General features: G+C 47.6%; 1 protein-coding gene across 2 annotated transcripts in view; it reads left to right on the forward strand.

Moving 5' to 3' along the window:
• nfatc1 (nuclear factor of activated T cells 1) overlaps nt 1–22,944 on the forward strand; it is a 298,878-nt gene that overhangs the window by 59,025 nt on the left and 216,909 nt on the right. For both annotated transcript variants that reach the window (XM_072466983.1, XM_072466984.1), the window contains exons 4-6: nt 11,530–11,732; nt 13,320–13,492; nt 18,626–18,766. In XM_072466983.1, the coding sequence (XP_072323084.1) occupies nt 11,530–11,732; nt 13,320–13,492; nt 18,626–18,766 (517 nt within the window). The remainder of the gene's footprint in view (nt 1–11,529; nt 11,733–13,319; nt 13,493–18,625; nt 18,767–22,944) is intronic.

Genomic DNA, 22,944 nt, shown 5'->3' on the forward strand with positions numbered 1-22,944 from the left:
CTCATAAATCCCGCATCGTCCCAGTTCGGGGCATATACATTAACCAACACGACCTCCATTCCCTCCAGCCTGCCACTCACCATTACATATCTACCTCCGCTATCTGCTACAATGTTCTTTGCTTCAAATGCTACCCGTTTCCCCATCAATATGGCCACCCCTCTGTTCTTTGCGTCTAGTCCTGAGTGGAACACCTGTCCCACCCATCCTTTCCTTAACCTAACTTGGTCCGCCACCTTTAGGTGCGTCTCTTGGAGCATAACCACGTCTGCCCTTAGTCCTTTCATATGCGCGAGCACTCGGGCCCTATTTATCGGTCCGTTCAGGCCTCTCACGTCCCACGTGATCAGCCTCACTGGGGGGCTACCTGCCCCCCTCCCGTGTCGACTAGCCATTACCTTCTCTAGGCCAGTCCCATATCCCGCCTCCGCGCTCCCACTCGCTCCCCCAGCGTCGCATACCATCTCCGTCCACCCACTCTTTATCCATTTCCTTTTGGATTTCCGCAGCAGCAACCCAGTTGTCCCCCCCCCCGCTAGATCTCTTTCTAGCGTGATTGCTCCCCCCATATTACTTCCGTAAGTCAGCTGACTTCAACTGACCCCGGCTACTCCCGTGTGGGGAACTCCCATCCGCCTTGCGCCTGTCTTCCCGCCATATTCTTTCTGGCGCGGGAACATCCCTTTACCTGACCCGCCTCTTGTGGCGCAGCTCCCTTTCCCCTCCCCCTTCCCTTCCTCATTCTCCATCTATGTCCCGTCTTTCCCCCCTCACCGGCGCCCACATTTCCCAATGTCTCCCCCCTTCCCAATTTACTTCTCTATTAACATCAACCATAACATTAACAATAACATTTCCTGCAGTATCAGTCCCTCAGTTCCGATCCAATTTCTCCTCTTTAATAAAGGTCCATGCTTCCTCCGCCGTCTCGAAATAATGGTGTCTCTCCTGATACGTGACCCATAGTCTTGCCGGCTGCAGCATCCCGAACATCACCTTTTTATGCAGCACCTCCTTGGCTCGGTTAAAACTCGCCCTCCTTCTCCCCACCTCCGCACTCCAATCCTGGTACACCCGTACCACTGCATTCTCCCATCTGCTACTCCGCACCTTTTTAGCCCATCTCAGGGCCTCTTCTCTATCCTTAAGGCGGTGAAATCGCACGATTATCGCCCTGGGTGGTTCTCCCGCTTTTGGTCTTCTCGCCGGGATCCGATGTGCCCACTCCACCTCCAAGGGGCCCGTAGGGGCCTCAGCACCCATCAGTGAGCTCAGCATCGTACTTGCATAAGCTCCACAGTCCACTCCTTCCACACCCTCAGGGAGACCCAGTATCCAAAGGTTCTTCCTTCGCGCTCCGTTTTCTAGGGCCTCGATCCTTTCAGTACACTTTTTATGAAGTGCCTCGTGCATCTGAGTTTTGACCGCCAGGCCCAGGATCTCGTCCTCATTATCCGTCACCTTCTGCTCCACCACGCGGAGCTCTGTCTCCTGGGTCTTTTGTGTCTCCTTGAGCCCCTCAATTGCCTGTAGCATCGGGGTCAGCACCTCCCTCTTTAGTAGCTCCACACACCGTCTCAAAAATTCGTCCTGCTCGGGCCCCCATGTCGCCTGCGCTTTCTCCGCCGCCACCTTGTGCTTCTCCCTTTCTGTCTTTTTGGTCGACGATTCCTCGTGCTGCAGCCGCCGCCGCCGGTATTTTCCTCCTTCGTTGGGGGGGGACTCCCTTCTCACTCACCCCCACACCGGGTTGCGTCGCCCAAAAATTTCCCGTTGGGGCTCTTAAAAGAGCCCGAAGGTCCGTCGGAGCTGGAGCCACCAAAACTTGCGGCTAGCAAGGCATCACCGCAACCGGAAGTGTTCTTTGGGTGCTTTTAAGCAACAATAGCGTCAGTGCAGAGTGGATTTGCTTTGCACCAATATTAGTTCCAAGTCATGTGTTTGTGTGTGTGTGTGTGTGTGTGGAGGGGGGGGGGGTTGTTTAAATGGCACATTAAGGTTTCGTTATGAATTTCTTGATGTCCAGAACAAAAACAGAAATGACTGCAAAATCTTAGCAGGTCTGACAGTATTTGTGGAGAGAGAAGCGTTTTAAATAAAAAATGTTTTAATTTGATTTCTTAGCATTTTAATATTTTAAATATACAACAAAACAAAGCAAAACAACCCCCCCCCCCCCCACATCCTTCAACACCCCAGTAACTCAGAGCAAACGCCACCCCAATCCCCCCCCACTCCCCCTCAGCAGCTGACAGTAACCAGGGGCGCGATTCTCCGACCCCCCACCGGGTCGGAGAATCGCCGGGGGCTGGCGTGAATCCTGCCCCCGCTGTGTCCCGAATTCTCCGCCACCAGAGATTCGGCGGGGGCGGGAATTGTGCCGCGCCGGTCGGCGGGCCCACCCCCGGCGATTCTCCGGCCCGTGATGGGCCGAAGTCCCGCCGCTGTCAACCCTCTCCTGCCGGCGTGGATTAAACCTCCTTTTGAATGGCGGGACAAGGCAGCGCGGGCAGGCTCCGGGGTCCTGGGGGGGGGGGGGGGGGGCGCGGGGTGATCTGGCCCCGGGGGGTGCCCCCACGGCAGCCTGGCCCGTGATCGGGGCCCACCGATCCGCGGGCGGGCCTGTGCCGTGGGGGCACTCTTTTTCTTCCGCCTTCGCCATGGTCTTCACTATGGCAGAGGAGGAAGAGACCCCCTCCCCTGCGCATGCGCGGGGATGACGTCAGCAGCCTCTGACTCTTCCGCGCATGCGTCGCCCGGCGAAGACCTTTCGGTGCCTGCTGGCGTGGCGCCAAAGGCCTTTCCCACCAGCCGGCGGAGTGGAAACCACTCCAGCGCGGGCCTAGCCCCTCAAGGTGAGGGCTTGGCCCCTAACTCCGCACCTTTGGGTCAGCCTGACACCGGAGTGGTTCCCGCTACTCCATTACGCTGGAACCCCCTGCCCCGCCGGGTAGGGAAGAATCCCGCCCCAGCTCTTTACAGTGTGATATAAACAGACCCCATCTCTTGTGAAACCCCTCACTCGCCCCCTCAAACGAACTTGACCTTCTCCAAGTTGCGGAACTCTATCAGGTTCCCCAGCCACACATAGGCACAGGGCGGAGACTGACCTCCAACAGGACCCGCCTGCGAGCAGTCACGAGGCGAAGGCTAAAACATCTGCCCCCGCTCACGTCTGCAGCTCCGATAGGTTCGACACCCCGAATATGGCCCCCAGGGGACTAGGCTCCTAATCCACCTGCAGGATCGCCAACATGGTGCTGAAAAATGACCTCCAGAATTTCTCCAACTTCGGGCAGGACCAGAAGATATGTACGTGCTTGGTCGGACCCCTCCCACACTGTTCACAAATGTCCTCCAACACCTCAAACAACCGGCTCATCCTCGACTCCGTCAGGTGAAAAATGAAATGAAATGAAAAATGAAATGAATTGAAAATCGCTTCTTGTCACAAGTAGGCTTCAATGAAGTTACTGTGAAAAGCCCCTAGTCGCCACATTCCGGCGCCTGTTCGGGGAGGCTGGTACGGGAGGCTGGTACGCTCTATGTACCACCTTTAGCTATATCAACACCAGCCTCGCACATGAGGTAGAGGCATTCACCCTCCGCAGCACCTCACACCACAACCCTCCTCCGGCGCCATCCCCAGCTCCTCCCCCCCCAGCTGGTCTTAACCCCCTTCTACAATGCCATATCCTCCTCCAAAATTGTCCCATAGATAACCGAGATGGCCCCCACCCCCTCCAGCCCCATCACCAACAGCGCCCCCTCCAACAACAAGGGGGGCGTTGCCACCGGAAGAGTCAGGAATCACTGTCTTTGCGAAATCCCGTACCTGCAGATAGCGAAAAACCTTGCCCCACAGGCTGCCAAACTTCTCCATCAACTCCTCCAAACTCACGAATCGCCCTTCTCGAAATAAATCCTCCATTTACATCACCCCCCCCCCCCCAACCCCGCTCCTCCCATCCCTAGCGGAGAGAAGCAGAGTTAACGTTTCAAACCGATTATGACTCTTCTGTGGAACTCCAGTTCCTGCACTTTGTGTTTTTGTTTAGATTTCCAGCATCTGCAGTATTTTGGTTTTATTCATGATGTCTGGACTGTCTCCCTCACAGGTTCATTTTCTTACACCTCCCAGGTGCACTGGGTAGTGCATCTGCTGCACTCTATTATCCTACAATGGCAAGTCTGCTGTTAGCGATGTTAAACTTAGCCTGATTTGCTTTTTAATTGGGTTACTATCTGACTCCGACCGGCTACCTTGCCATTCCTCGGTATGTTCTGGTAAGATTACAAGGCGATACGGTTATATTGCCACTAAACGGGAGGCTGCAAAATCTAACCGTTCAAGCCGAAGGTATACATGAACAGAGAGGGTTACCGCTCCACTAACACTCAGGTGGCTTCCAACCACATTAACAGCTATTATTCAGGGAGCACCAACAATGCCCTAATTATTCGAAGGTCCCGAGAGAATGAAGAGGCAGCTGGGAGGCCAGGATTACCCTTTGCTTCAAAAAGTCATGAATTCACAAGAACACGAGAAATAGGAGCGTGAGTAGACCATGTGATTCGTCGAGCCTACTCAATGCGATCATGACTGATCATGGGCTTCAACTCTCACTTTCCCGCTCGTTCCCCATATCCATTGATTCCCTGAGAGACTAAAACTTTGTCCATCCCAGTCTTAAATATGTTCAACGATGGAGCATCCACAGCCCTCTGGGATGGAGAATTCCAAAGACTCACAACCCTTTGAATGAAGAAATTTCTCCCCGTCTCAGTCCCTTATCCCATTACTGTGCCCCGTGTTTTAAACTCCATGACCTGCGAAAACAATCTCTCAGTATCTACCCAATGAAGCCCCATCAAAACCTTGGCTATTTCAATGCGATCGCCTCTTCATCAAAACTCCAGGGAATATGGACCCAATTTACTCAACCTCTCATCATAGGGCAACCTCCTCATCCCAGTGACCAATCTAGTGAACCCTCGCTGTATATGCGAGTATACAATGCGAGTATATCCTTCCTTTAATATGGAGACCAAAACAACACACAGTACTCGCGAAGTGGTCTCACCTGTACAAATGGATTTAGAAATCCCGCATGTAACAACAGAGAGCAAATACAATGAACCCCATGACAGCAGCTTTTCCACCATGGCAGAGCTAAAACAATGATTCCATTATTGACATTTCTCTGGTGGGTTCAATGTTGGACAATACAGACAAAGGTCTCTAAGCACATCAGTGTCTGGAAGCTGTACAAATGTGAACGGGGGGGGGGGGGGGGAGAATTCCGCCCCAGGGCTTTAGGATCTGAATTTGCATATTTGGAACACCCAACAATTCTTTTCGATGATTGCTATGAAGATTGCCGGATACCAATTTGCCAGCCAATGCACCCCTGTGGCAACTGAGTGTGGGAAATCCCAACTCGAACCTTTCAATCGTTCAAGTTTCACTCACTTACTGAAAAGTAATTCATCATAAAATGAATCATCAATATTCAGAATGAATGTCAATAATTAAATTGTTCACATTGGGAGACAGTGACAAAAATGAACCAAACCCGTCTGTTCATTGGTTTATTTGTACATTTTCTTACTTCAGCAAAGCCGTAAGTGTTAAATTCCACCATTCGCCCTGTTCTGTTATGGCAGGGGACCTGTAGAAACCCTATGAAATTCCAGGACCTTTGCGTTCCTGAACAATAGATACATCATTTGAAAGAAGGTTAATGGGAATTTTGTTATAGTTATATATATCTTCACAAAAGCAATTGCAACTTTGCAAATGAGTTTATGTGGTTGATGAGACAGGCCAGCAGGTTTTTTCTCTGTCTGCATGTGGGGTACTGCAGGAATGTGCTGCATTTTGTAAACACTCATTTGTTGGAAACCTGCTGGCTTTTTATTTTTCATTTTTCTACTAATGAAGATTTAAAGCATTGACTTGGAGGCATTGTTGGCTCGTTGCTTCTCTTCTATTTTTTGTTGAGCCTTGCCAATTGGGCCTTGTTGGGCCTTTTGGCCCTTGTTGGGCCTTTTGTTGGGCCTTGCCAATGTAGAAATTGCCACTTGATAGGAGAATTGATAGTCAGAGTCATCGGCCTCTGTAAATTGTCTGTAGTTCTTTTGAAAGCCAGATCGTCCTGGCACTGGAACCCAGTGTACTTAACGAGGAGGCAACAATGGTGGGGAGTGGCCTAGAAAGTCCTACAAGAAAGAGGATAGCTTATCCATAAATCTTGTTCTTGGATTCCATGAACACGCTGATGATAATTAGATTGGCGGGTAGGTAGAGTAGGCGGTAACAGCAAGCAGCCGAGTGAATTCAACAGAATGTTTGAGACTGACACAACCAGAAATCATGCTCTGGTTAGGCATTTAAAGGTCACACCACTGTCGAGTGCTTTTGCAAATTGGTAGTTCCAATGCTTCACTTGTATCACCCAGCCGCTTCCTTTCCAAGCTGCACAGCGGTTTTTCATTTCCCAGTCCTTGCATTGTGTGTTCTGCTTGCTGTGACCCTAACTCATCTGTACTTACAGATCCACCTCTTTGCGACACCCTGAGTGCAAAGCACAGCGCGGGGCCGAGAAGGCTGCAGTAGCAGGAACCGGCTTTGAGTCAGTAATCCAGGGACAACAGCATAACTCCTCCAGATCTGAAGATCTCGCAGGAAACCTGAAAAAGAATGGGTTTCCTTGCCTGTTTTAGCTTTCCTATCTGCCCGACTGCCTCAGATCCTCTGAATCTAAATTTTACCCTCACTCAGGAAGGGGGTGGAAATGGAGGGGAACCATCCCCTACTTTGTCACTGTATCTCGCCCATGTTTGTACCTTCTGGAGGCACCAGCACTCCTTCCTCCCCCTCTCTCTGAACTCAGGAAATCCCGGGGCAACATAAATCTAATGGGAACCCGATGCTATTGAGTCATGCCAAGGCACATTGGAAAGGACAATCAGGATGAATCATGGTCTTCCACAGAGAAAAAGACCTACAAATGGCAACACATTCAGCCTTTCCTAGGCCAGTTTGCTCATCTCTCTGAGCATTGAGGAGTCCTTTCCCCCGTAATTGGATGTAATCGTTATCCTGGTGGGTTGAAGTCTGTTGTGATCTCATCTTGGACTTTAAGCTCTGGAGTAGCAATGGGTGTACGCACGAGAGAAGCTCAGGATGTGCTTGGGACCATTTATAACTGAGTGCCCCCAGCAGATGCCAGGCTCTAACAGTTGTCATCCATGGTCGAATGGCAGCATGAACAACTCTGAGTCAGAACATTGTGGATTAATTCCCCATTCCAGAGCATATATTCCAGGCAGACTGTGGCAGTGCAGCACTGAGGAAGTGCTGCGATGGAGGAGGTGCAGTCATTCAGACGAGACATTATCCAGGTGCTTCGTCAGGTGAATGGAAGAATTCTCATGCCATTATTCTGGAGAAGAGTAGTTTCAAAATACTGAAGACTCTTCGGCCTGATTGCGGGATCTTCATTTGAGCAAATTGTGCTTTGTTTCTTCATTTGAACAGTAACAACGCTTGAAAAGTAGTCCATTGACTGTAATCATAGAAGTTACAGTGCAGAAGGAGGCCATTCGGCCCATCGAGTCTGCACCGGTTCTTGGAAAGAGCACCCGACCCAAGCCCACACCTCCACCCTATCCCCATAACCCAGTAACCCCACCCAACACTGAGGGCAATTTTGGACACTAAGGGCAATTTCGCAGATTTCGCAGAAAATGCATATTTTCCCCACGCCGCGGGAAATCTCCAGGGCTGCCGGCAAAACGGAGCATCCCGACGGTGGAGAATTCAGCCCTGGGACTCCCGATCGGGCAGCGAATCCCGCAGCAGGGCAAAATATGCATTCGCGGGCGGCAAAAAGGTTGCGGGTCTCTGTGCCCGCTCCACCAGCCATTGTGAGTGTCCCAGCGGCCCAGTCAGGCTTCTTGGCCCGACCCGGCGGGACCAAGCTAACCGTTCATTAGAGCTGTTTTGCATCTCGTTGGCGGCTCACCAGCCCACAAGCCAGGTGGGATGCTTCAGCCCCCGCCTTCTGAGAGCTCCGCTGGTGTGAATTGGTGCACGTATTGAGGAGCGCGGCTTGCAGTCCGAGGGGTGGCAAGGTGGCAGGTACCCTCCCAACACATGCTGCCAGGGTGTTGGGGGGGCTTCCTGGGAGGTGGGGATCAGGAGGACTTGTGCTGGGCTGTTGGGGCTCAGGTGAGGGGTCTTCCTTGGGATGCGGCTCCATTGGCTCCTCTTCCCATCTACAGCCAGTAAACCCATTAATACTGATGATAATATTCTTTATTATTGTCACAAGTAAGCTTAAATTAACACTGCAATGAAGTTTCTGTGAAAATCCCCTAGTTGCCACAGTCAGGTGCCTGTTCATTCTGTAAAGTTTAACGCTTTCCCATAATAAAGTTAAAACGTGTTCATCTTAACTCCCAAATCCTTTAAGCAGTAAGTCAGTATGTAAGAAAACCCGATTTCCCCCCCAAATCTTTTCCAAGCCCCATAGAATAGCACGTCGGGGACGCTTCCCGCCCCAGCGGAGACCAGTCCCGATTCTCTGCTGGCGGGAGCACTTAGACTTCGGAACAGAGAATCCTGGCCTGGATTTTTCAAGCTTCCCTCACAAGTAGCTTGCTCCTGCAACCTTTGGGTCTAGCACCTCTCCAAGTCTACACTTTCCTATTGCATGCTAATTTGCCTTTGGCGCAGAACAGATTCCGACTCATTTGCCTGGATCTTGGAAATCATTTCCTGCTGTCTTTTCTGTCTCCCAACATGCCGTGTGGAATGTAATTTGCATAACTCTATTTTCTTGCTGCTGGCTTCGTAACAGTTCCTTTTACTACTGTTCTTTTTGCATATATCTTTCACAATTCAGGTTCGTAGTTGTCCTCCACTGCATTTACAGTAATAGTCGTACTTTCTTTTTGTGCCGTATGTTAAGTCATGTGATTTGATCTTGCATTCGCCTAAGCGCGTTTAGTCATTAGCACTTGGTTAACCATTACTCCCACACTCGCCTCCTCCCCAAGTCACAATAACAACAAGCTGCATTGAAGAAGCACCTTCAGTGTGGCAAAACATGCCAAAGCACTTCATCTGCTCCAGCATGTCTTATCACCGAGTCACAGAGAGGAGATATTAGGACAGGTAACCAAAAGGAGTAGAAACGGGTGGTGAGGTTTTGGTTTGGAATCTCAGAGCTTAGGCCATATAGTTGAAAGGATGTGGAGATGCCGGCGTTGGACTGGGGTGAGATCAGTAAGAAGTCTTACAACACCAGGTTAAAGTCCAACAGGTTTGTTTCGATGTCACTAGCTTTCGGAGCGCTGCTCCTTCCTCAGTTGAGGAAGGAGCAGGAGCAGCGCTCCGAAAGCTAGTGATTCGAAACAAACCTGTTGGACTTTAACCTGGTGTTGTAAGACTTCTTACATATAGTTGAAGACAGCATCCCTTGGTACGTATCCGCACAATGCTCAGTAGCAGAGTCCATGAAGATTTACTCCATCTGATCATTAAAACAGGCCGTTCCTGATGCAATTTTGTGCCTCATTGATACATTAACAATGTTATTTTCCCAATAAGAATCAATTAATTATGGTGGTGGAGAATTGCAACTGATTATTATCTTTGAATTCTCAACTCTTCAGCAATGTTTGCATTTTTCTTCCTATCATCTGTCTGCAAGTTGCCAAAACCTCAGCGACAGCAGCTTCCAAGCCTGAAATCTCCACCAGCTCTAAAGATAAGAGCATCTGGTGCATTGGAACCTCATCCCCTTCAAGTCACACACTACCTCAACTTGTTTACTTATTGTTGTTCCTTCATTGTTGCTGGGTCAAGGACCTGGAGCTTCCTCCCTAATGGTATTGTGGGTGGTTCACAAGGTGGATCAGTAAAAGAAAAAAGAAAGTCTCTGCTACTTTTTCGAGGAAAACTAGGGATGCACGACAAATACTAGCCCTGCCAGCGATGACCATATCCTGAGAATGGCATCATTCAGATTTCAAGCCTGGGCGAATTTACTGCATTGTGAAGGTTTCAGCGTCATGAGTAATAATTTGAGTACTGCTGAAAAAGTAAACATGTTATTGTAGCTTTAGGACAATTTGCAAGACGACCTAATGAAAAGGAAAGAACTACTTATAACGATTGAGGAGAAAGTGCTGATAGGGTGGCAAGTGTCTACTTGACAACTGATCGACACTTTCTTCTTATAAAAGTATAAATTGTTGTTCCCTCTACTATTGGTATTTTTGCAAATTGCCCTGATAAGCACAATATGAAAAGCTTCAACAACATGTGTCTTTTTTCAGCAATATTAAAGTTCTATACTACCAAGCAACTACTAATAATTTATTTATTGCAGCAATGCAAAAGCATAATTGTTGAGTTGTTCGTTAGGATACTTGAACTTTTATTTGTAACAGAGGCTCCATAAAATTGAGATCTCGCCTTTCACACCCAGCAGACATTCCAATACAGTCAATGCAGTACTTACTGAAGTGTAATCATGGTTGTAGGAAACAAAGTAGCCAATTTGTGCACAGCAAGCTCCCACAAACAATAATGCAAAGAAAAGAGAATCTGTTTTTGTGATGTTGATTGAGGGAAATCTATTGAATGGGATGCCAAGGATAACTTTCTTTCTCTTCTTGTAGTGCCGTGGGATCTTTCAAATCTACCTGAGAGGGCTGACATGTGTTTAACATCTCAGCTTAATGGCAGCACCTCCTACATTGCTGTAGTCTCTTCGTCCTGCACTGGAGTGTCAACCTAGATTGTTGCGCTCAAATCCCGGAGCAGGACTTGAACCCATAACCCATTGACTCAGCAGTGGAAATGCTACCAACCGAGTCACATCTGACAAGTGCCTTAATTAGGCGTGCAGGAGGTTTAAGATATGCACTAGTGTTGGAATGAATAGACCAGTATGAGGTTGCAGGAGGTGCATCATTTAAAAAAAAATTTAGAGTGTCCACTTCATTTTTTTTTCAATTAAGGGGCAATTTAGCGTGGCCAATCCACCTACCCTGCACATCTTTGTGTTGTGGGAGCGAAACCCACACAAACACGGGGAGAATGTGCAAACTCCACACGGACAGTGACCCAGAGCCGGGATCGAACCTGGGTCCTCGGTGCCGTGAGGCAGCAGTGCTAACCCACTGCGCCACCGTGCTGCCCTGAGGTGCATCTTTTGAAACGATTTGGTGAAAGACAGTCATTTCTGTTTGGGACCTTTGGCAAACTACTCCACCGCTGGCTGAATGTTGCGGCTGGAACTGCGAAGTAAAGTGATTAGCAAAAATGTATTCTAATCAGAAAAGGGCTAAATATACTTTTATGTTGTGGTCGCTGTAAAATGTGACACGCTGAGCAGCTGTCAATAATTTTCTTGCCTGGCTTTGGCCCCGGGCTACGAAAAAGCAATAGATTGGTCTTTAGCGCTGTGTGTTGCACCATGTCTAGCGAGACTCTTTCTGTTCTGTTGCCAGCTCCATGGCTACATGGAAAGCGAACCTCTCACTCTCCAGCTGTTCATTGGGACAGCAGACGATCGCCTGCTGCGACCACATGCCTTCTACCAGGTCCATCGAATCACCGGGAAGACCGTTTCCACCAGCAGCCACGAGACCATCCTCAACAACACCAAGGTGCTGGAGATTCCACTGCTGCCGGAAAACAACATGCGAGCAAAGTAAGTCTCCTTTCGAGCGCCTCCATTCCAAAAAAAAAAGAAGAAAAGTCCCCTGTTCACAGGTTCCTCCGTAACCTAGGAGCTTTACCGCTGTGAGGTAAAATGCTCATGGAAGTTTTGAAAGTAAAATAACTCTCCTCTTTCCTCAGCCCACATTGTATCATTCACACGCCCCAATGGTGGACCCTGACGCATAACTGAAATATTAAATGTAAAGGTTACTTTTATACATCTAATTGTCTTTGGGAGTAATACATAGGGCTGAATTTTCCGGCCTGATCTTCCGGTACCACCGGTGGCGACCCCCCCCCCCCCCTGCAGTGTGCTCTCCAGTGGCAAAGGGTGCGAGCGATGCAAAACTCCATCAATATCATCAGCGGGACCAGAACATCCTGCCTCCGCCATTGGAAACCATGCCACGAGGTGGGGGAATTCCGCCCCCTATCTGGAGCATTCTGCAGTCAGCAGAAGGCAATCTGAGTGGTGATTTTCGCTGACCTTTATATTTCTCTGATGCTTCCGAATTTGCTCCAGATAATGAACAGAAAATCCTGTCCCTGCCAGCCGTGGCCCAGAGTGCTTGCCTCTGAGTTTGTAGGTTGTGGGTTCAGATCCAGACGGACACTTTGAGGGAGTGCTGCACTGCCAGAGGTTTGTCATCTTTTGGATGTGATGTTAAACTGAGGCCCTGTCTGCCGCCCCAAGGTGGATGCAAAAGATCTCATTGCACTGGTGAAGAACAGATGAGTTCTTATGATGTCCTGTTCGATACTCAACCAGCATCACTAAGTCCAAGAAATCTGGTCATTATCCCATTGCTGCTTGTGGCAGTTTAATGTGGGAATATTGACTGGTGTGTTTGACGCCTTCCAAGCCCGTTTCCTCGACCACCAAGAGGACATGGGCAGCAGATGCTTGGGATCATCACCACCTGCAAATTCGTCTCCAGGTTGCACACCACCCTGACGTGGAACCATATCACCTTTCCTTCACTGTTGCTGGGTCCAAACCCTGGAACTCCCTCTCTAACAGCACTGTAGCTATTCATAGAATTTGGACTACAGCGGTCTAGAAACCACCAACACCTTCTCAAGGGCAATTAGGAATGTGTGATGAATGTTGGCCGAGCCATCGTTGCCCACATCCCATGAATAAATTTTTAACAAGCCATGATCTCACTGAATGGTGAAACTGTCTTGAGGGGCAAAAAGCTTACTTCTGTTCCGATCTACACACAAAATAGAAAACTGCAAGGGTTGCTGCGTGTCCACACAATGTCACAATCGCCAAAGTCAGATATCACTATTATACTGTTCTTCCCTGGAACCTGATTGTTGCACAAGTTTTGATTTTGCTGAGTTCTCATAGAGACACTCAATCTTCTGCAGTGCACCCTTAAACCTCCCATCAAACAACACTTTCTTGCTTCGTGTTCTACTTATTTAAGCATTATCTGAATGAAATTTAGCCCATAGCTGTTTGTCCAATGGTTGTGTCTTTATTACTTCCTTTTGCTTCAGTTAGTCTAACTCAACCTCTGTAAAAACATGTCCTCATAATAGTAAGTTTTCTTTTGTCATCCGACAGTATTGATTGTGCTGGGATACTCAAACTTAGGAATTCTGATATTGAGCTGAGAAAAGGCGAGACTGACATTGGGAGGAAGAATACAAGAGTGAGGCTGGTCTTTCGTGTACATATTCCACAACCCAACGGTAGAACTGTCTCTCTGCAGGCTTCATCGAACCCTATTGAGTGCTGTAAGTATAATTCACTTATTGCGTTAGCCAAATTAAACATATTCAGGTACATCAGATAATAAAGAAAGCAAATGGAATGTTGGCATTTATAGCTAAAGGAACAGAGTATAAAGGTAAGGAGGTTTTGTTACGACTATACAAGGCATTGGTGAGACCACACCTGGAGTATTGTGCACAGTTTTGGTCCCCTTATCGGAGGAAAGGTGTATTGGCATTGGAGGCAGTTCAGAGGAGGTTCATTAGGTTGGTTCCAGAGATGAGGGTTTTTTCATATTGAACAGTTTAGGCCTATAATCCCTGGAGTTTGGAAGAATGAGGGGAGATCGAATTGAGGTGATAAAAGGTATGGATAAAGTAGGCATAGAGCAAATGCTTCCTCTTATGGGGGATTCTAGAATGAGAGGTTATAGTCTCAGGATAAGAGGTAGAAAATTTAAAACAGAGTTGAGGAGAAACTACTTCTCCCAAAGGGTTGTGAATCTGTGGAATTCATTAGCCCAGAGTAAGGTGGATGCCGGGACAGTGAGTAAACTTAAGGAGGAGGAATTAGACAGATTTTTAATTGGTAATGGGTAGAAAGGTAATGGAGAACGGGCAGGACGGTGGAGTTAAGGCCAGGATGAGATCAGCCATAATTGAATGGCGGAGCAGAATCGATGGGCCAAATGGCCTAATTCTGCTCCTATATCTTATGAACTTATGAACATGGACTGTAGCGGTTCAAGAAGGTGGCTGACCACCACCTTATCAACGGCAATTAGGAGGAATTGGCAATATATGCAGCGACAGCCACATCCCGTGAAAGCATTGAATTTTTAAAAATGCGTTAATAGGGGTTAGAAGACTTGCAAAATTAAAAAGTTTGTACCGATTGTTCCAATTGCATTGCTTGTTGTAAGAATTGTAACCTTACCACTTCCTCCAGATAGGCTGGTGAAGCTGAACCTGTCAGCAGCTATGTATGCATAATACCACCACGGTGCATGACATTGCTGCACAGCGTGTGAGATTAACTAAGGAAATTGGTTGTCTATATTTTCTGTCCACAAAAGCTACTGATACAAAAAAAAACTTTGAACAAGGCTGTGACACCAGGCACCAGCATCGAGGTTAACCATCTCCAACTACCGTACAGCTTTCTTGTTTAAATATCTCAATCCGCTTCAATGTCCTTCCTCCTCCCAGAGTCTGCCAGAAGCTCCCTTATGTTCATCTTCTGCACAAGAGTGATTCTGGATTACTCACTCATGAGGTTGAGTGCAACTGAGCAAGATGATTCTGTCTACAAACGCACGCTTCCCAGCAGGGTACCATTTAGCAATGGAAACCATGACTGTGTTTTCCCTTCCGAGCCCCGGAGCTGTTAAGGTCAATGGCTCCACTCCATTTCCAGTGCACGACATCAATCTCATTTCGCTACTGACCCATGATAGAATCTGAAACATAACTGGTGGCTTTGGCTCTGCACCACGCCAGGCATTAAGCCAGCAGAGTTACGTAAAATTCCTCTTAATGGAATACAAAGGTAGCGAAGTGTTGTATCTGGAAAATCTCAGATAGTTCAACCAGTGTAATTAATCAAAGTTTTCTTTCTAATAAAGGTGTCTTTATTAGCGAGGAAAACAAAGGGCAACGCAGGTATAAAGTCAAACCAATTTTATTGAACAACAACAACAGTATTTACCTTTAAATTAACTCCAAACCAAACACTAAAGATTCCCAAGATTCATTATACTACCCGTATCGATGGACTTGGTTGAGCCGTGGGTCCGATTCTCTCAGGTCTGTCATTGCGAAGGTGGGTCTCTCTGGTTGCTTCCTTCCTTCTCTGGTCAGTCTTCCAGATGGTCAACTTCACCTCCACGCCCAGTCTTTGCCGGGGTGTGTCCTGGGTGTCCATCTTTATCCCACTCCTTTCGCACCTTTCCAGAAACCTCTCTGGCTTTCGGCCAATGAGGCCCTGGGAGGGGGTCCCAACACCCAATGGATTGGATGATGGCAGCTCGACCTGCCACCGGGGCTCGTCCCCAGGTGTCCATCTCTGGTGGTGTTGCTTGCATGTAACCTGTTGTCAGATATGGTAAAGGCAGAAACTCGGATGCCAGAAGTCTGCCTCGACCTCAAAACAAATCGATTCATATGAATAGAGCCGATTACCCCCTGGTGGGTGATTGACGGGGCAGGTCCAGGCATGTCCTGGCATTTTGCTGTGTGTTGTGTATTTGATTTTGGTCAAGGCTGAATTCCCATCAGCACGCCTGAGGTTGACTGCAGTTTGATTCAAAATGTCCAATTTTATCGGGCCTAAAACCCAGGCCCTGCCAGGTTTACCACAGATGTTTTGCTGCAGCTGTACAGGGCATTGGTGAGACCACAGGTGGACTATTGTGCACAGTTTCCGTCTCCTAATTTGAAAAAAGATATAGGGCGTGATTTTATGGCCACTCTGAGCCTGAAAAGGAGCTCGCCGTGGTGCAGCATCGCCAATAGTAGCCAGGAGACCTGCTCCTGGGATCTACCCAGCTCGCAACACCTTGTGAGATCTAACGTGATCTCGCGAGATGTTGTGATGTATATCCCACCCATTTTGGGCGCAATCACTTTTTGGCAATTCAGCATATTACAGCGGGACTACTAGTCTCACTGTAATGTGCAGATTACCAAGGTACCTGAGGTGTGGGATCTATCTCCTTTGCCTCAGGGAGACCTGGGGTGAGTGCTGGTCAGTACTGATCTCCAGAAATGGGGACCAGATGGAACGGCACTCGTGGGGGTCTCCCAGTGGATCGGAAGCCCCCAGGTGCATGTCCTTTGGGCAGTGTGGCACCCTGGCACTGCTGGTGGCACTTGGTCACCCTGGCACTGGCATCCTGGCAGTGCCAGCTGGCACGAGCAGTGCCAGGATTCAGGTTGGCACTGCCAAGCTGCACTTTTGTGTGCTGGTGATTAGGCTGGGGTGTCCTGCGCGGGTGTTGAGGGGGTGTGCGGGGCTCGGGGACCGTCCCATAGTGCGTTGCGGCTGGGGGGGGTTCATTTGACATTGCGTTAGGGGCCTGAGAGATCGGGACACCATTTAAAAATGGCGCTCGCTATGGGACTTTGATCCGTTTTAGTAAAATTGTGCCCATAATCATGTCAGACGCAATACAGAGAACGTCTACTCAACTCATTCCTGGGATGAAAGGCTTTTCCTTTGAAGAATAGTTGAACAGGTTGAGGCAATACCTATTGGAGTATAAAGCAATGAGTGGTAATCTTATTGAAACATATACGATCCTGAGGGGGCTTGACAGGGTAGATGCTGGGAGGATCTTGTGCGGGAGACTAGAACTAGGGATCACAGTTTTGAAATGGGTGGTCTCCCTTTTAAGACTGAGATGAGGAGAATAATTGTTTTTTCACTGAGAGTTGCTGGTCTGTGAAATTCTCTTTCCCTGAGAATGGTGGCGACTGGGTCATTGGATTTATTCAAGGCAGAGTTGGACACATTTTTGATAGACAAGTGTGTCAAGCATTGTGGGGGGCAGGCAGGCAAGTGGAGTTGAGACCAAAATCAGACCAGCCGAGACCTTAATGATAGTGATACTTCATATTCTACCATTTTTTACCTTGTGACTCTTGCGAGGACCTTTAGGAACTCATGGAAGATGACACCTAGGTCCTTTTCGCCTTCAACAGTCTCTATCCATGTATTTGACGTTAATCCTGCCTAGGTTTATCATACAATATTTATGTGTATTAAATATCATCTGCCAATCAAAAGCTCCATTTTCCCTGATTGCATCTGGTTCTGCTTGTAGACAATCTGAACCAAAGTCATAGATTTGGATTTTCTGGCTCTGTCGCGATGGCACCCCCCCACCACCCCCCCCCCCCCCCCCCCCCCCCCCCGCCGATTCTCCGGCCCGGATGGGCCGAGCGGCCGCTCTAAAAAGGCAGAGTCCCGCCAGCGCTGTCCACACCTGCTCTCAGCCGGCGGGAACTCTGCGCGCAGGGTCGGGGGGCTGCTTGTGTGTGTGTGTGGGGGGGGGGGGCTCTGACCCGGGGGGGGGGGCCTCCGATGGGGCCCGGCCTGCGATCGGGGCCCACCGATTGGCAGGCCGGCCTCTTGCACCCCGGGCCTATTTTCTTACGCGCCGGCCGTTGAACCCCCGCGCCATGTTGCGTCGGGCCTGGCACATTGAGGGAGGCCACCGCGCATGCGCGGGTTGGCGCCGGCGCCACTGCGCATGTGCAGATCCCGCAGTGCACAGTTCTCGCCGGGATAGAATCATAGAATTTACAGTGCAGAAGGAGGCCATTCGGCCCATCGAGTCTGCACTGGCTCATAGAAAGAGCACCCTACCCAAGCCCACACCTCCACCTTATCCCCATTACCCAGTAACCCCACCCAACACTAAGGGCAATTTTGGTGCTGGAGTGGCGTGAACCACACAGCACCGTGCACGACCCCCTGTAGGGGCCAGAATTGGTACTCCCAGCGGCCCGTTCACACCGTCCTGAAACGCGACGGCGTTTCTGACGGCGTGGACACTCTGCCGCCGAATGGGAGAATCCCGCCCATTTTGATTTCGGACGATTCTGCAGTATAGTAACAAGATGGTGAGCATTTTGCCAGGAATCACTTAAATTGGGGAATAAAGATGTTCAAAACATTTGATTTGAAACTATTTGCATTGCTGGTGTGAAGAGGTAAAATGGGACGGAGGGATTTATAAGTGGCTTTGACACACGAAGCCGTTCCATTCACAAGTACCTGTGCAGTGATTGTAAAAGTAAAAGAATAGATATTTAAGCATGGTTACAGTGCAGCTACCTGAGTTAAGGGCTGGATTTTCGTTCTAAACTGAGAGTGAGACTCAAGCACTTTATATCCAGTTGCTGCTCCGAGTGATTAATTTGCAAACGCTATTGTTGGAATTTTAATTTTAATTTTTCTCCCCAATATTTGAGTTACAAATGACTGTCCAGTTCGTTCAGCCCGTGTAGTTCATGGTTGGATTGATCAAACGAGCGCATTAAGAATTGCACCTTATTGCTGTATGCTGACTATACAATACTGTAATACACAGTTGGTCATCTGGAAATTGTGGGCCCTATGCATATGATGGTTCGTCTATTCCTTTGTCTCAGCCCAAAGATCCGCACAAGAGTTGCCGCTGATTGAAAAGCAAAGCGTTGACAGATATCCCGTGATCGGTGGGAAGATGATGATTTTAAACGGTCACAACTTCCTCGCAGAGTCAAAGGTCATCTTTGTGGAAAAGGCAGCAGGTATGTTGGAAGTGTGCTTGTTGTAAGACTCCTACCTTTAACAGGATGGAAACTCATTGATGCAAATCAGCGTTTCAGTCACAAAACAAAGTCTCTCTGCAGAGAAAGGGGATCGTTTATCCTGACTTGGGTCTTGCGGCGCAATGGGTTAGCAATCCTAACGAGTCCCACCCCAGGACTTGATGACCAAGGAAGGTGCGTTCATAACGCGGACAAAACACGTTGAGTGTGTCAACCTGCAAATCCTTCCAAACGAGCCAATGGTAAGAGCGGGAGTGACGCCCCTCAAGCTATCAGCCTCTTGGCGGCAGACGAGTGACCTGTTCCTGGAATTACTAACCACGGAAAAACTCTAAAGTCTGCCTTAGGTGGGGGAAGAGAATTGGAATTAATGCGATTGTTGTGTTCTTTTATAACCACACTATTAGAAGTGAAGTACATTCCTCTAATTGTTCATGCTTTACATTTTCAAAATACTTTGGCTGAACAATTTCTTTTCCCCCACAGTTCTTTTTTTTAATTGCAAGACTGGTTTCGGTGATGTTTTTTTGGATAATAAAATATATGACTGGAGTTAGAAATGTTTAAATAAGACACTTGAGTTATCAAACGTAGAAAAAAATTACCTGCCTCCCCCAAATTCTGTGGACGAAGTATAAATACTCTATTGAAGGCCAAAGGGACCAGCCATGATGTTCAGTATTATGTAACTGATTAAGGAGCAAACAGCCATTAAAACAAACGAGGAGGACATTCTATTTACACAGCTGCTTTCTGAATACTTTCAGATTGGTAATTGGCTTAAGTAAGTATCTGTTTTGGATTTGTAGGCTTCTGTAAGTATGAATTCACAAATGGAACTTAAGCAATTTAAAATATATTGTTTTTATTCATTTGTTAAAGAATTGATCTTTGCCCTCTCTCAAAAAATAAGCACTGTGAATGTAAGTTTTTTGTCCCAATTTATTGCAGTTTCCATTTAGATAGTGCTTGCTTTGGAACTGTAATTTACATGATTGTCTAAAGGTGCAGAGAGTGAGGAAAGAACCAACATTTACATAACGCCTTTGCTGACCTCAGGACATCGCACAGCTCTTCATAGCCATTGAAATACTTTTGAAGCACAGTCACTGCTGTAACACAGGGAAACGTGGCAGCCAATGTGTGCAGCAAACTCTCTTAAGCAGCAGTGAAATGAATGAGCAGACCATCTGTTTTTGAGCTTTTTGTTGAAGGATAATTTCTGGCTTGGATAGTGGGTGAAATCCCTGACTCTTCTTCCAATATTGCCATGGGATCCTATGCGTCCAGCTGACAGGGCAGCTGGGGCCTCAGTTGGACGCCTCATCCGAAAGACGCCACCCCCAACAGTGCAGCACTCCTTCGGCGCTGTGCTGAAGTGAAAAGCCTGGAATGAAGCTCAAATTCATGACTGTCCCCCCTGCTTGGAGATGGGTGTGCTCTCGCCGAAAAAAAGTTGACACCAAGAAAGCAATGCTTCAGTTGTGCAAAAGGATGTCCTCTGCTGGGTGATATTCCTGCAAGAATGCCCTTGCTATGAGGCATCAAAGTAAAGTGTATTTCATTTGTTTTTTCTCCCAGCAAGGACAGTTTCCTATTAGTCTGGAAACAGACCAAGTACACTTACTTTGGGGCCAGGTTGCGATCATGGTCTTTGGTGTTCCAGCTGGCTGATACCATTGCAGTGCACTCTCCAGTTTTGCAGCTTTTTCCAGACCTTTACAGAGGGAAGGTTCAAAATAACGATTTGCAAATGAACACATCACACGAATTAAAAAGCCATCACTTCTACGTCAGTATAAATTCCCTGTACACAGTGCGTTCCTTTATTTTCAATAAAGGCTTTACAAAGTAACCAGCAGGGGCTGACAGCATGACAATGCTATTTGATGGACACACCTGGAGAGCATCAAATTAATTCTGTCGGGGGTTAATCTTCTCCTGGCTTGAGCTGCGCAGTTCTGATGGCAGAGGTGATTGAGTTGGAACCAGGCGAAAGGTTTGTCATAACACAGGCATTTTTCTTTTGGTGCGGTTGAAGTCTCGGCGTATTTTATGAAGAAAGTTCATACTTTATGGAAATCTTTCAAATGCCTATTGCTCAACAGTGACAGTGTTAGAATTTATGAGTCATGGTCCTGACCTGAATGGAAGAGGAACCTCTTTCAAGGGTTATTGTTTTGGAGGGTTTCCCTGATGTTGGCACAAATTATAAATTCCACAGCTGCCTGTGGAAACCTTCTGAACTGTGAGCCATCAATTGAACCTCTTAGCACAGATTCACTTCAGAGTCCGCTCAGTGGAGCTTGACGTTATGCCTGACACACTTGAGTCTAGTCATCTTCGCTTTATTTGGACTCAGGCTGGTTAACGTCAGCTAATGTGGGGATCAGAAGATCATTTTTCCTCAGATGACGCAGGGTAAGGGGAACTCCGCGAAGGAAGGTCACTTTGCATTCTGGATTGATCAGACCTACCCCTGCAAACTGTGAGGCAGCAGAGGTGAGCGCTCCCGGTTAAGGCTGCAGCAAGGCCAGAGTATTAGATAGTATGGATGAAATCATTCACTAACCGGGCGGCACGGTAGCACAGTGGGTAGCACTGTTGCTTCACAGCTCCAGGGTCCCAGGTTTGCTTCCCGGCTTGGGTCACTGTCTGTGCGGAGTCTGCACGTTCTCCCCGTGTCTGCTTGGGTTTCCTCCCACAAGTCCCGAAAGACCTGTTAGGTAATTTGGACATTCTGAATTCTCCCTCTGTGTACCCGAACAGGCGCCGGAATGTGGCGACTAGCGGCTTTTCACAGTAACGTCATTGCAGTGTTAATGTAAGCCTGTGACAATAATAATGATTATTATTATTAATCTTCCTCTCCATTAATTTTGCATATCACACCCACTGAAAATTGGCAGCTTTGGAACAAATGTTTCTTCAGAAGGCACATCCAGGTGTTGACAGTTCTGACTAAATAATGGATGCTAGCTTCCAAATTTAAGAACTTGCAATATCAAACAATGTTCAAAGTACAGGAGTTGAGTTGCCAGAATCATCCTGCAGTCTCAAGTAATTGAAGATTCATTTCAAGGATGCTGCTGTAAGCCGCCTTAGAGAAATATCACAAGGACATGAATAAAATTGCCATTTTCTTTGAATACTTTGACTTATTAGTTACAAATACATTAAAGGTTGGGGTGGGGGTGGGGTGTGGTGTGAGGACTTTGATAGACAGCCAAGCATGACCCCATCCAATAATGAAGAACCTTGTTTGCTTTGCAACTAGAGTGAGAACGCAGGTCCTGTGGAGATTGACATGTCATCTAACCACTGATGAGACGGTATTGGGGGTGGAAATAGGGTACTTAGAGGTGGGAGGTCACATGATAAAATATCCTCTAGCACATGCAAGCAAGCAGAGTTAGAAAGTAGGTGTATTCCAAAATGTTCATTAAAAATTCAATATCCATAAAATCTTTGGCTAATGAAAGATTAGCACATGGTATTGAAGTCAGGGTGGTGCTCAATATTGCCACTTCCTTTCAAAATGAATTCAAAGTTTCGAATACCTCCACAATTTCTTTACAGCTTAAACAAGCCTCTAATATTTGCCGTCAAATGAATAACTGTTAGATAACAGCCTCTTAAAAAAAATTCCATAATTCTCCCTCAACAATATTTCCCCCAGGCTAATTATAGTTTAAAAAATCTGAATATGGAAAAGCATCATTTTCAGTTTTTACAGGATCATTGCTGTTTTTGGTTGCCGGTTAAGCAACACCTTGATTTTAAAATTGTCATCCATGTTTTCAAATCCTTCCGCGGTCTCACCCTTCTCTATCGTTGCAATCTCCGCCAGCCCTACAGCCCTGTGGGATATGTGTGTTCCTTAACTTCTGGCCTCTTGAGCATCCCTGACTTTAATCACCCCGCCATTGTGGCTGATGCTTCTGCCGCCAAAGCCAACCATCTCTGGAATTCTATCCCTAGAATTCTATCTCCTCTAAAGCACTGCTTGAGACCTGATTATTTGGCCAAGCTTTTGGTCATCCGACCTAATATCTCCTTATTTGGCTCAGTGTCATATTTTGCTTTGTGATGCCATGGTAAAGCGCTTTGGGACATTTTAACACATTAATATGTCAATACAGGTTGTTATTGTTTTG

This window comes from Scyliorhinus torazame, chromosome 11 (assembly GCF_047496885.1).
Source record: "Scyliorhinus torazame isolate Kashiwa2021f chromosome 11, sScyTor2.1, whole genome shotgun sequence".
NCBI lineage: Eukaryota > Metazoa > Chordata > Chondrichthyes > Carcharhiniformes > Scyliorhinidae > Scyliorhinus > Scyliorhinus torazame.